The sequence below is a fragment of the Lygodium microphyllum genome, chromosome 26 (genome assembly GCF_053477565.2).
Source record: "Lygodium microphyllum isolate KBCC chromosome 26, Lygodium_microphyllum_v1.1.10, whole genome shotgun sequence".
Classification (NCBI taxonomy): domain Eukaryota; kingdom Viridiplantae; phylum Streptophyta; class Polypodiopsida; order Schizaeales; family Lygodiaceae; genus Lygodium; species Lygodium microphyllum.
Window position 1 is genome coordinate 26,440,527 of NC_141160.1, and position 12,857 is coordinate 26,453,383.

General features: G+C 43.9%; 1 protein-coding gene across 1 annotated transcript in view; it reads left to right on the forward strand.

Annotated features, from left to right (window-relative positions):
* The window catches only part of LOC148013072 (ER lumen protein-retaining receptor-like), an 83,618-nt gene that overhangs the window by 22,019 nt on the left and 48,742 nt on the right, over positions 1-12,857 (forward strand). Inside the window, exon 2 of the mRNA XM_087668587.1 lies at positions 6,219-6,484. Within this exon, the coding sequence (XP_087524713.1) occupies positions 6,219-6,484 (266 nt within the window). The remainder of the gene's footprint in view (positions 1-6,218; positions 6,485-12,857) is intronic.

Sequence of the window (12,857 nt, forward strand, 5' to 3'; positions counted from 1 at the left end):
GACTTCATATCCAACTGATAGACATGTCATCTTTTATGGCCAGCCAAAGCAAGAACAACTCGAATAGTTGCCATACGAGCAGTGCGGGCAAAAGTATCATTGAAGTCAATACTGGGGTGCTGAGCAAAACCTTTAGCAACAAGGCGAGCCTTGTGCTTGTCCAAAGAACCATCGCTAAGGTGCTTGGTCTTGAAGACCCACTTGACACCAATCACCTTCTGGTGAGAGGGGCGAGGCACAAGAGACAAAGTGCCATTCCTCTCAATAACCTCCAACTCAGCTTCCATAGCCTTCCGCCAATGATCAGATTGCAAAGTTTCCTTCATTGAAGTGGGCTTCACCATCCTGCATAACATGGGTCATCAAACAATAGTTAGAGCAAACAAGCTCCGTAGAATGTGCCTGGTTCCACTGTGACCTCCGCGGTCCATCCTGTGGTTCCCACTCCTCAGGGACCCTCTTGATCCCTGAATCTCAGAGGGTGTCACGAGCCCAACGAGGAGGAGGCCGTCGCTCTCCATCTGCTGAAGACTCGAGAGCATCCACCGGCAGAAGCTCCACTGGGGTGGCTGGTGGAAGAGAAGACTCTGAATCAGAAGAAGAATCTCCTTCAAGAGGCTGAGGCTCCAAAGGAATTGTCTCAGGAGCCCAACTCTCCCCTGGATCTCCAAGGAGGGGGTGCTCCTCACCCCCCTCTGTGGTCGGAACTTCCACGAACCGCACATTTCGGCTCGTGTAGACATCCCGCTTGACGGGATCAAACATATGATAACCTTGGGACTGGGAGCTGTAGCCAACAAAAACTTGTCATCGGGAAGCCGCCTCGAACTTGTCATGTTATGTCTTTTGGATGTGCATATAGGCGTCACACCCAAAGATTCTGAAATAAGAGACATTAAGCTTCGTCCCAAAGTAAGCTTGAAAAGGAGTCATCCTGGCAACGACCGAAGTGGGAGATCGATTGAGGATGTGAACTGCCTTAGCCACTACCTCGGCCCATAGAAACTGAGGTGTCTATTGGTCCTTCGGTATCTCGATCATGCTTCGGTTCTTCGTCTCCAAAATGCCATTCTCTTGGGGAGTGTTGGTGTTAGCAAACTCTTGGTGAATGCCCCTATTTGCACAAAAACGAGCAAACTCATTAGACACAAATTCACTGCCCTTGTTTGAACGCAAGGTCTTCAGTCGCCGGCCCGATCGGTTCTCCTAAAAGAGAAGCCAATCCTTGAAGTGAGAGAAAGCCTCCAACTTCAAAGCGAAGAAATAGGCCCATGTCATCCTGCTGTAGTCATCTACGATCAACATGAAGTACAAGCTCCCCTTCAGAGACTGGGTCCTCATCGGGCCACAAAGATCCGTAGATACAAGCTCCATGGGTGAAGTAGACCACCTAGAAGCTTTGTTGGGAATCGCATCTCAATGCAGATACATGAAGGCAGGAGATACATGGTTGATAGCTTACCACTATGTCCGGCAATCCTCGAACAAAGGACCCTCGCGACGCCTTCTGAAGGTACTCATAGTTCAAGTGGCCAAACCTAGCATGCCACAACTCAGATTGTGTTTGAGAGATAAGAAGAAGAGAAGTAAGAGCTGTAGAAGACTTTAATTTGTAGACGCCATTTTTCTCATACCCTGTAGAGAGAACCTTCCTCGATCCACGATCAAGGACGCGAACAATATCACTGTCAAACTCCACCAAGAGGCGAAGAGCACAAATCTTATGGACCGAAAGTAAATGATACCCCAAGCTTGGCACATGCAACACCTCGGAAGTGTGGGTACCACCACGTCCATTTGGAATAAGATGTATCTCACCCCGCGCAACACAGAAGAGCTCTCCAATGAGAATCTGCCCATGAGAAGGTCGCAAGTGGGCAACACCAATGGAAGAAGGAGTTAGGTGCTGTGAAGCACCATTGTCCACAATCCACTCTCGAGCCTAGGGAGCTGCTATCGTAGCATCAAAAGTTTTCGGTGTAGAGTCCTCAATGACTGCTAAATGTAGAAAAGCAGCCGATGAGGGTGCAGCCACCACTCTAGAATCCTTTGTGTCCTTCTTCTTGGTATCCTTCTTGTCTTTGTCGGGGCAATCCTTCTTTCAATGACCGGTCTTGCCACAAATATGGCAAGTCGATTCCTTCTCCTTGTCCTTCTTGGTTTTGTTGTCCTTCTTCTTCTTTTGGTCCTTTCCCTTCATCTGAGAGGCTTGACCGACCGATGCCTCCGATTTGGAAGCATTCTGTCCCTTCAATTGTTCCGCTTGGTCCAAGACCATAGGAACCAACTCTTCCCACTGAAGAGTAGACTCCTGCCCTGGTGCATTAGTCTTCGGAGGAAATAGGCTTCCTCGCATTTTGAACCTGCATCTGAAGCTGCCAAAGCTTGTTGATGTGTTCTCAAAGCGAAGAAGACTTATTCATGGACAAGGTCCGCATCTACACCTCCAAAGAAACCCTCTTTATCAGGGTCATCCGGTTGTACATCTGATCGAGCTCCAGCCATATCTCTCGAGCCACCGTCAAATGTTGGATGTGAGCTATCATGACAACTCCGCACGAGCATTGGAAGAGAGTTTGGACTCGTTCCCCACCGAGGGCAACAAAAGTCTACTTTATATAAACTTTCAAACGTAAAAAAGCAGCTTGGTTTTTTCGTTTATTTTTATTAGTTTAGTTCGGCGAAGATCCCTTGATATGGCTGTTCCTTTAGATCCCGAAAAATGACCTGTTAATCTCCTCCATCACCAGTTTCGCCAAATCATAAGACTCCAAAATGGCCAACATCATCACCCGCAGATGCGGTAATTGTCACCATCAAGCTTCTGATCTGATGGAAGAGCCGGTAAGACAAGCACCTTCTTGTCCATGATCGCCTGGAACTCCAAATCAGTCTCTGTAGACATGTTTACCTGCAATGCCTGCACAAACGCAAAGTCAGCCCCCTTTGACTGTGTAAACGCAGCCTTCTAGGGCTGATTCCTCCGTTGTCCAAACCTTCTTCACTCGCCGGAGGCGATGAAAAGGTAAAATCTGCAATGGAAGGCCTCAAGCGTAGCCTTCCTCCCCTTCAAACAACAATAACCTGCAGCAAATTCACCGGTTGGACTCCTTTCTCGCACGCCCACGCTCGCTTTAGCCTTGATCCGATGCGTAGCCCTCCCGCTCACCCTCGAATCCCGGAAACGCAGCCTTGTGTCGCGCTGAAATCTCCTCTTTAGGTAGGTTCAACCTCAATCAGCCCATCTTCACCGCTTTGATACCATGTCAGAGTGCAACGATACGACAACGTAGGACATAGACTGAGAGAGAGTGAAGACAGAGAGAGAGAGAGAGAGAGAGAGAGAGAGAGAGAGAGAGAGAGAGAGAGAGAGAGAGAGAGAGAGAGAGAGAGAGAGAGAGAGAGAGAGAGAGAGAAGGAGACAGTGTAAACACAGAAAATTTGCAGTGTAGTATGCTGTATAAGAGTGCAAAAATATACATGGGAGCAAAGGAAATATCTGTGCGTGTCTCCGACTTGATGACCTCGATCTCCGTCAGCCCGAGCACAGTTTGTCTCAACCAACAGATCTCAAGACCAAAATATGAATGAATGTGCCAACAATGTGCTAGAGGACAGCTATATAAAGCAGAAAGAAAAGGTATAAAAATGACCAGGTCGGCTGCATTAAATGGAGCCGACTGCAATAAAATAATGCCAAATAACTGTCCGACTACAGGCTGCCTTGTGGCACCTGTGCAGACTGTTGATGTGTCCTCTGCTATAGTACTGTCCAAGAAATGACACTCTAACAATGTCCTCTGCAAACAGGATGTGGGCAGCGAGCTGAAAACACTTGAAACTTGCAAAAACGAGATTAAGGCTGAATGGAGAGTAGCATACCTATTTATAGAAAGTTTGGGCCCTCCCAAGTAGGTTTGTGCTTATGGGATACAGACACTCTCTAGGAAAGCATTTCTTTTAAATAAACAAGGTTTTTTAATTAAGCATGTTTTGGGGCTTTTTAAGTGAAGCTAATGCATTTTAGCTCAACAACCTTTGCTACAATCAATTGTGCCTTAACTTGAGCATAAAATAGTTCCGTTGTTGATTTTCAGCACCATGTGGCCTTGACATGCCCGCTTTATAATCAAAACTGGCATTTTCTAGCATGTTGCCGTGTTGGGTATTCACTCCAACATCAACCATTGCATTGTTTCTATTGCCTTGACACCCTTTTGACATTGATGTATCTTGAAAGCGAGATTCTTCACTGCTAGATGAAGAGGTGCCTGCTGATTTTTACTGCAGCTGAGAACACTATCAGCAAATTCCTTGCTCTTGTGTCTTGAAAGTAGGTGCCTCAGGGACACCTACTCAAGAGGGCTGATGTATCCGGCAATGGAACCATGTAACCGGCCTTCCATTTTACAAAAGGGTGGTGGTGAAACCTTGATTTAACATTGATTATAGAAAGCAATAAATTTATAAAGTACTTGATCGCTTCAAAATCAATACTTTATCGCTTTGGACTACATGTGACTATGAAGATATGATTCGCTAGACTTGAAGGGCTTTTAGTATTGAGTTTGAAATGATAGACTTAGGATTTATGCTTTGTTGTTTGGGGATTTAAGTTTGGCAAGAGCTAGGAGATCTTCATCTCTTAGCAAATGTATGTAAGGGAGATCTTAAAAGCATTTGGCATGATCAATTGCAAGGAGATAGCTACACCTATGAAGGTCAATGTGAAGTTATCCATTGAGGATAGACTACCACTAGTAGGCATTGTTAGGTATAGGAAGTTCTTGCTAGTCTCATCTTTTTTGCAATACTAGGCCTAGTATTAGTTTTGCTATTGGTGTTTTGAATAGATTCTCAAAACAAGCCTTGTGAGAATCATTGGAAAGGTGGGATGCAAGTGCTCAAGTACTTGAAGGGAACTCTTGACTGTGGCATCACATACAGTTTTGGAACTTCTTTGGTTGGAAACTGACTCAAATTAGGAAGGAGACAATGATTCTAGATAATCAGTTTTTGGTTATTGTTTCTCTTTGGCTTTAGGAAATTTCCCTTTGATGAGCAAGAAGCCACTAACTATATTGAGGTTGAGTATAAGGCAATAATATTCATAAATAAATATCGAGAGGGGCACCAAGCATTGGGGCCTAGAGGTGTCACATGTGGTGTAGGAGCACTCTAGCTCCACTTGTGTGTGGATTCTAGTAGGTAAATTCACTTTTGGTGAATTAAGTGTTTGCATTATTGTGGTTTAGTGCCCTTTGGATGTCCAAAGGCTGGTTTAAAGCATAGTAGGAATCCCATTTAGTGACATACAAGTTATAGATAGTCTCATATTTGTTAGCATCAAGCTCTACAACCTTTAACCTCTCAAGCATTGTGTCTATGGCCTCATAGACATTGCCCATGCATGGTTGCATAGCATTTGCAAGCCTCAGTAAATGCAACATAGGCTGTACCATGGCATCCATGGATTCCACATCTTCCCAAAACACAACTCTTTGCATTGTTGACCTCTGGTAGTATCAGCCAGTGGTGAAGTAGTGAACTCATCACCAATAAATAACTGCCTCAATTCTCCATTGTGTGTGCTTAATTGACCCAATACAATAAAATGAAGGGGTAAACGTACATAAATTGATGAAAAAAATTTGAACAGAATTCACAGCTCACAGCTTTGGCCAAGCAGTAGTTCTTTGACATCTTAGAATCTAGGGAACAGTCTAGAAAAGAGTCCCATATGCCCAGAAACACATTGATGAGTTGTGCACCAGCAAGAAAGTGAGCATCGGTTCCAAAGGCTGGCTTTACATCACAGAAAAGATGGTGCTGTAAATCCTTCACTTTCATGATTCATGAACATATGGCAGGATAACACTGCTAACTAAAAAGAATGGTGCAAGATTTCTAGTTAAAAAAAAAAAGGACAGCAAATGCCTAGTATTTATTTTTTAGAGGCATGCTAGAAGTTTAAACTTTTCTAGTTTTTGAGGCCATTTATCCAGATGATATGGCTGTTTTGTGTCTGTTTATCCTTGTTGGGTAATGACAAATCGGTCTTATTATGCTTTTTCTTGTGGTTTTATAACTTTACTTTACAGTGCTTTTATTTGCTTGGAGTTTGTAGGTAAGAGTATGATACAAATATATTATTCTTCCATTTGTGACTGCTTTTTGCAAACGATCTACTGAAATTTTGCTCTCTTTTTGATTGGCAGGAATTTCATTGAAGACCCAGGAGCTTTATGCTATTGTCTTTGCATGTCGATATCTTGATATATTTACTGATTACATCTCACTGTACAACACAGTCATGAAAATCATTTTCCTTGCAAGTGCCTTTGCCATTGTGTGGTATATGAGATATCACAAAGTAGTCCGTCAGACTTATGATAAGGACCAAGACACATTCCGACATTACTTTCTAATTTTGGGCTGCTTTGTGCTTGCACTTTTTTTGCATCACAAATTTACATTCAAAGAGGTACACACAGTACATGCCTTGGACCTTAAAAGCTTCTTTTGATATTGAACATGGAACATCTGCTTTCCTTATTGTGTTTTGTTCATCACATCTCATTTTATTTAGGTTAGGAATAGGGATCACTGGTTGCAGATGCAGAAGACTAGTAGTAAAGAAAAATGGGGAGAGTTTACAATGTCCAAGGTTTCTGGACTCAAGCAATAAAAAAGGTGCAATTACCATGAAATCAAAGGCTCTAAACATAGGTTTCTAGACCGAAGCAGTATAAAGAGTTGCAATTACAATAAAATCAAAGGCGCTCATGCTTACTACTGCTTAAATTTGTGGCTGTAAGCTTTCATGGTTCAATACATTAAAATTCAGCCATATCAACAATCATGGGTATTTCTTCCACCAGCCATGTCTTCTGGGTTGTTTTGACCAAGCTGTTTGATGTGTTATTTGAAATGGGCAACTCGTGAACAGCCATGTCTTCTGGGTTGTTTTGACTGAGCTGTTTGATATAATCTTTGAAATGGGCAGCTCATGTTAAATGTCCTCTATGTGCCAGAAGTTTTGGCAGATAGGTGTGTGTGACCAACAAGGCCATGATTTCATGGATTGTGCCATGGACCTTGTGTGGTGTATTGTTGACTCATGGGCATGCCTAACTGTCGGGTGTCAGTTGCCACTTGTGGTTTGGCAAGGCATGATGAGCAGTTGAGGACCTTGGGTCAAGCAAAGAGCTGGTCATATGTGGCACATAGGGTTCCATTTGGCCTGGGTGGTCCCATTCTTGTAGGCGGCAATGGCAAATTGATTGTGCCTAGTCAGTCCAATATTTATTTGCAAGCCTGAAAGCACATTGATTTTGGGATTATTTTGTTCTCTGAGAGTGTGTGTGCATGTGGTGCTGTCGAATTTGCTTGCCATGAATGTGTTTGCATGTAGTGCATTGTTCTAGAGTGCTGGTGATCAGTTCCATATGCAGTATGTGTGTGAACTTCCGCATAACTTTTGTTCTTGTGAAGAGACATATGATCAGTTTGTTCTAGTGATCTGTGTGGGCTTGCTTGAATTTGTCCATGTGGGGGGGATGTTTCTTGTTTGGTAGGTTTACTTTTCTACGTTCTACTTATTAGAGAATTCACAGGTGCGTTTGGACTTTATCACTGTTGTTTTGGGTGTGCTAGTGTGGCTGGTTGTTAGGCTGGACAAAACTGTAGGGCTGGTTTGTAGGTGAAAAATAGATTGTGTTTTTGCATGTAGGGTATATTTCTTGGCTTTTGGCAGAACATTTCAGCTGGTCCTTCATTTTGTCCAGTCACTGTCACTTAGTTTCTTATGCTCTGATTGGTCATTTAGTTACACATCATTTTGGAGTTGATTAATACTAATTGCATGTGTTGTCAAATACAAGGTGGAGCGAGAAGAAACAATGATGAGAGAGAGAGAGAGAGAGAGAGAGAGAGAGAGAGAGAGAGAGAGAGAGAGAGAGAGAGAGAGAGAGAGAGAGCCCTTCTTCAGTTCACACACTTCATTTAGGGTTTCGCACTAACAGCCCCAAAAAGGGCTGGTGTCCACATTTTGGCCATTTTTTCAGTGGGTGACCACATAGTGGTGCACCACCCTAGACAACTTATGCCTATAAATAGGTTGTCACTTCATTCATTCTTCACTCCTACCACCCCTCTCTCTTCAGTCATTCTTGACCACCTTCTTCGGTCACCACCACCACTTCCCTTCTCTCACAGCCCCTTCCATTGCCCTTACACCCCTTTAGGAGGACATTGCAGTTCGTGGCTTGTGGTAGCCTTCACACTTCCTCTTCTGCTTCAGGTGCCTCCAACATCAGGCCTTGCATTTGGAGCATCTTCCACTCGCCGTCATCATCATCTACTTGGTGCTAGTACCCTTTTCCATCAAGCTCTACCTTCTCTTGCGTTTTTCAATGTGGAGATCTTTTCCTTGCTTGGCGTCATCATCTCTAGCTTGGTGTCAGCATCCTAACCTTTGGCGATAGTCTGCCTTATCAAGTGTTAGTGATTTCATCACTTGTTTATCACAGGGGTTGTTGGGATCTGCATTTTTGTAGCGTGGCTTCTCCTCCATCATGTGACATCACTCATCTGTCACAGAGGCTGTGGGACCTGTGTTTTTGCAGCCCAGCTCATCTTCCATCATTTGGCGTCATCATTATCCACTTGGTGTTAGCATTTGGGCTGCTTTCCTGCTTTTGACAACTCTGACAATTTGGGATTTGCATTTTGCTATCCAAGTCACTCCCCAGTATCAGAGGACTACGGCTCGCTCCCTCGATAGCTGGTGATCATCTTCCACTTCTTCGATGGTATCAAAGGACTTTGGTTCGCTCTCTCAATAGCTGTCCTTCACCTTCAATGATTACTTTGATAGCCCACTACTCGGAGGACCTCGTTTCGTTCCCTTTACTATGGGAAATTGATTACTTTGATAGCCCACTACTCGGAGGACCTCGTTTCGTTCCCTTTACTATGCAAATTTCCCACAGGTGTTACCACTTGATTCAGATAGGATAGTGCAATTATCTTTTGAGCTTTGGCTTTGTTATATCAGCTTTTTTCTCATAGCATGATTCAATGCATCATCATCGTGTTCTTCTTGTGTTTCTTAGTTTCTCTTCTCTCTTAGTGTTTGCCGTACACACTTCGCATTACACCCCGCAAACCCTGCTATCTCTCTCCGTCGTCGCTTATTTTGACATGGTATCAGATCATACTTGTTATTTTTGACATGGTACTAGAGTGCAAGAGCTCAAAGAGCTAAAGACCCTTTTCATCACAGAAGGCAAAGACAGGTTTTGGGTTCAGCATTATCTATTGATTTTCCCCTTCATTTCCCTTGCATTGCGAGGAGAGAGAGATATCTTTCTCTTTCTTTACCACCCACCCACCCTTTTACATGTTGATACATCAGTGTTAGGAATTCTCCACAGGTTGATAGATAGACCACTAGGTGCTCCTCTTCCAACATCACCGAAACCCTCGGGCCTCATCGATGCTTGCTGCCATGGACCTTTGCTCCCTTCCCCGCTAGAGTATGTGTGTCTACCCCTAGGCACTCGTTGTACCTCTCTCTTCTGGGCCATAGAGTTTACTTTGCATCGGCTTTCAGATTTTTATGCTCAAGGCAATAAGATGCATCTGATGCGCACTAAGCCCTTTCGAGCCACAAGAGGATCGATTGGTACCATGGTCTCCTCTCAACCACCGCAATGCACTACTGAGGTTGCTTCTTCTTCTCCTAAGGTTTAGGAATGCCACCTTGACAACCCGCAGTTTCACAGTCTGTTCCTTTGAGAGACAATGATTGTTGGATATTGTCCCCTTGGTAGTCCGCTCCTTCGAGAGACAGTGATTGTTCAACACCTTCCATTACTTCGGCTCCACAGTCCGTTGGATTGAGAGATAACGATTGTTGTCCAAGCTCAACGTGCACCTCATCTCTCCCCACCCTTGATTACTCAAGTTCAAGAGGCCACCTTTGGGAGTTTGATCCCCTAGATACCTTCTTTGGCACGACTGGTGGCACTTCCTTCGTCATTAGATGATTCAGAGTTTGTGATCCACGAGTTTTTAGATTCCCTCTCTCATAGAGGGGAATTCAAAGGGGGCTATACTCTCTTTGTCCTCAAAGGGGGCTTCTACTTCTTCGGCTTTAGAGGGGACCCTTGCATCTCCACCCTTAGGGGGGGCACCTACTCATCATGAAGTTCGTCACCTACCCTTTGGTCTTTTGGGATGGCTATTCTCGAGTAGTCATTTCTCCTCCTAATACCCAAAGACCATCTAGATCGGGGCCTTGGAGGTTCATCCATGACTTGGTAACAAGACCTTCAAATTCCTTCTAGCACGGAGTCATGGAGCTAGTGGCTTCTCTTTTGAGATGGAGTCAGGCTCTATAGTTCATCCTGTCTACTATTCCTTACTATAGGTTACCTTTCAGGTGGAAATCTTGGATCTCTGGGCTCCTCTTCGTCTTCATCATATCTCTCTTCGCTTCTCTTTCTTCATCCCTTTTGGGGTCTGAGAGGGAGTGTTAAGAAACCCCTTCTTGAGTTCACACATTTCATATAGGGTTTCGCACTGATAGTCCCAAAAAGGGATGATGTTCACATTTTGGCCATTTTTTCAATGAGCGACTACACAGTGGTGTGCCACCCTAGACAAATTTTGCCTATAAATAGGCAATCACTTCATTTATTCTTCACTCCTACCACCCCTCTCTCTTCAGTCATTCTTGACCACCTTTTTCGATCACTATCTCCAATTCTCTTTTCTCACCAACCCCTTCCACTACCCTCGCACCCCTCTAGGATGACATTGCGGTTTGTGGCTCCTGGCTGCCTTCACCCTTCTTCTTTTGCTTCAGGTGCCCTGTTCCAGCATCAGGCCTTGTGTTTGGAGCATCTTTCACCTGGCGTCACCATCATCTGCTTGGCATTAGCACCCTTTTTCATCAAGCTCCACCTTCACCTACTTTTTTAAGTGTGGAGACCTCCTCCTTGCCTGGCGTCATCATCTCTAGCTTGGCCGTAAGCATCCTAGCCTCTGGCGACGGTCTACATCATTGAGCATTAGTGATTTCATCACTCATCTATCCTAGGGGTTGGTGGGACCCGCTTTTTGCAACTTGGCTTCTCCTCCATCACCTGGTATCACTCGTTTGTCATGGAGGCTATTGGGACCTGCGTTTTTGCAACCCAACTCATCTTCCATTATATGGTGTCATCATTATTCATCTAGCATCAGCATTTGGGTTTCTCTCCTTGCGTTTGGCAGCTTTGACACTCTTGGATTTGTGTTTCGTTACCAGGTTACTCCTCGTTATCAGAGGACTGCAATTCGCTCCCTCGACAGCTGGTGATTGTCTCCCATATCTACGATGGCATCAGAGGATTGCGGTTCGCTTCCTTGATAACTGTCCTTCACCTTCGAGTGATTACTTCGGTAGCCCATTACTCGGAGGACTGCATTTCGCTCCCTTCACTATGTGGATTTCCCATAGGTGTTGCCACTTGATTGAGACATGACAATGTAGTTATCTTTTGAGCTTCAGCTCTGCCATATCAGCTTTTCTTCTCATAGCATGATCCAGTGTATCGTTACCATGTTCTTCTTGTGTTTCTGAGTTTCTCCTCTCTCTCAGTATTCGCCATACACACTTTGCATTACACCTTGCAAACCCTATTGTCTCTTTGCACCATTGCTTATTTTGACATGGTATCAGAACATACTTGCTATTTTTGGGGAGAGAGAGAGAGAGAGAGAGAGAGAGAGAGAGAGAGAGAGAGAGAGAGAGAGAGAGAGAGAGAGAGAGATTAACATCCACAAAAGTTCAATGTGGTCTATGAGATGAAATTGAAGTACATGTTTGTTTGTTTGATATCACCACATTATGAAAGTGGAAAAAAATACATGCATTGTATAAGGCTAGTATCTAAAAATCTAAAAATCTAATAATTGTATGTACAAGATATTTAGATGCTACAGTTGTCTCCTTGGATCTCAAGGTTAGCACATGATCTTGGCTATAATGTGGTCCATGTCCACTCTACTGATACACCTAAAAGTGAGTCTCCTATGCCTTGCAATGATGGCTCTTATTTGACTTGGGTTTGGGCCCCTTAGTCCTTGACCCATTGGTGGAGATCATTGTGCCCAATGAAGTGCAATGGCCCTTTCTAGTGTGACTCTACAGCGTAGGGTAGGTGTAGTTTGGTATGATTCTCTGTATGTTTGCAGAACTAGTAGTGCTTGTAGAATTTGGTGTGAGAAAAAATCTCATTGCTCTTTGCATAGGTCCCGCTAGGGGACCTAGTTTTGTGTCTCTTAGTAGTGCTTTGCGGTGCCTTTGGAGCTCTAGGAGGAAAAGCCATGGACATTTCTAGTCCTTGTGTTCTATGACATGGTGGAGAGGTCCAAAGCTCTCATGGAAGAGACAATGATACCTTCCATATATGGCATTGTAGTACATTGGAAGAGGCAATGATACCTTCCATGTATGGCATAGTAGTACATTGTACATTTGCATATGTGGAGTTCGTTTGTATTGGGCTCTTGGTTGTAGAGTTGACATATCTTGTTTTCCATTGGAATAGCTGTCCATCATGGGGCATGTATTTATAATGCTTTGCTAAATATTTGGCTTAGGCATTAATCAAATGTGTAGATGTGATGTGCAAGTCAGTTAAGTCACAATGATAGTCCAAGGACCTTGAGATGTCAATGGTTGGGTGTTAATGGTAAAATTTGTAATAAGTTACTTGTCAGGTATACTAGGTGGTGTCTAGTGTTATGAGTGAGACACATGGCACTTATAATAGCACATAATAAAGGGGCCATACAAAAAATCT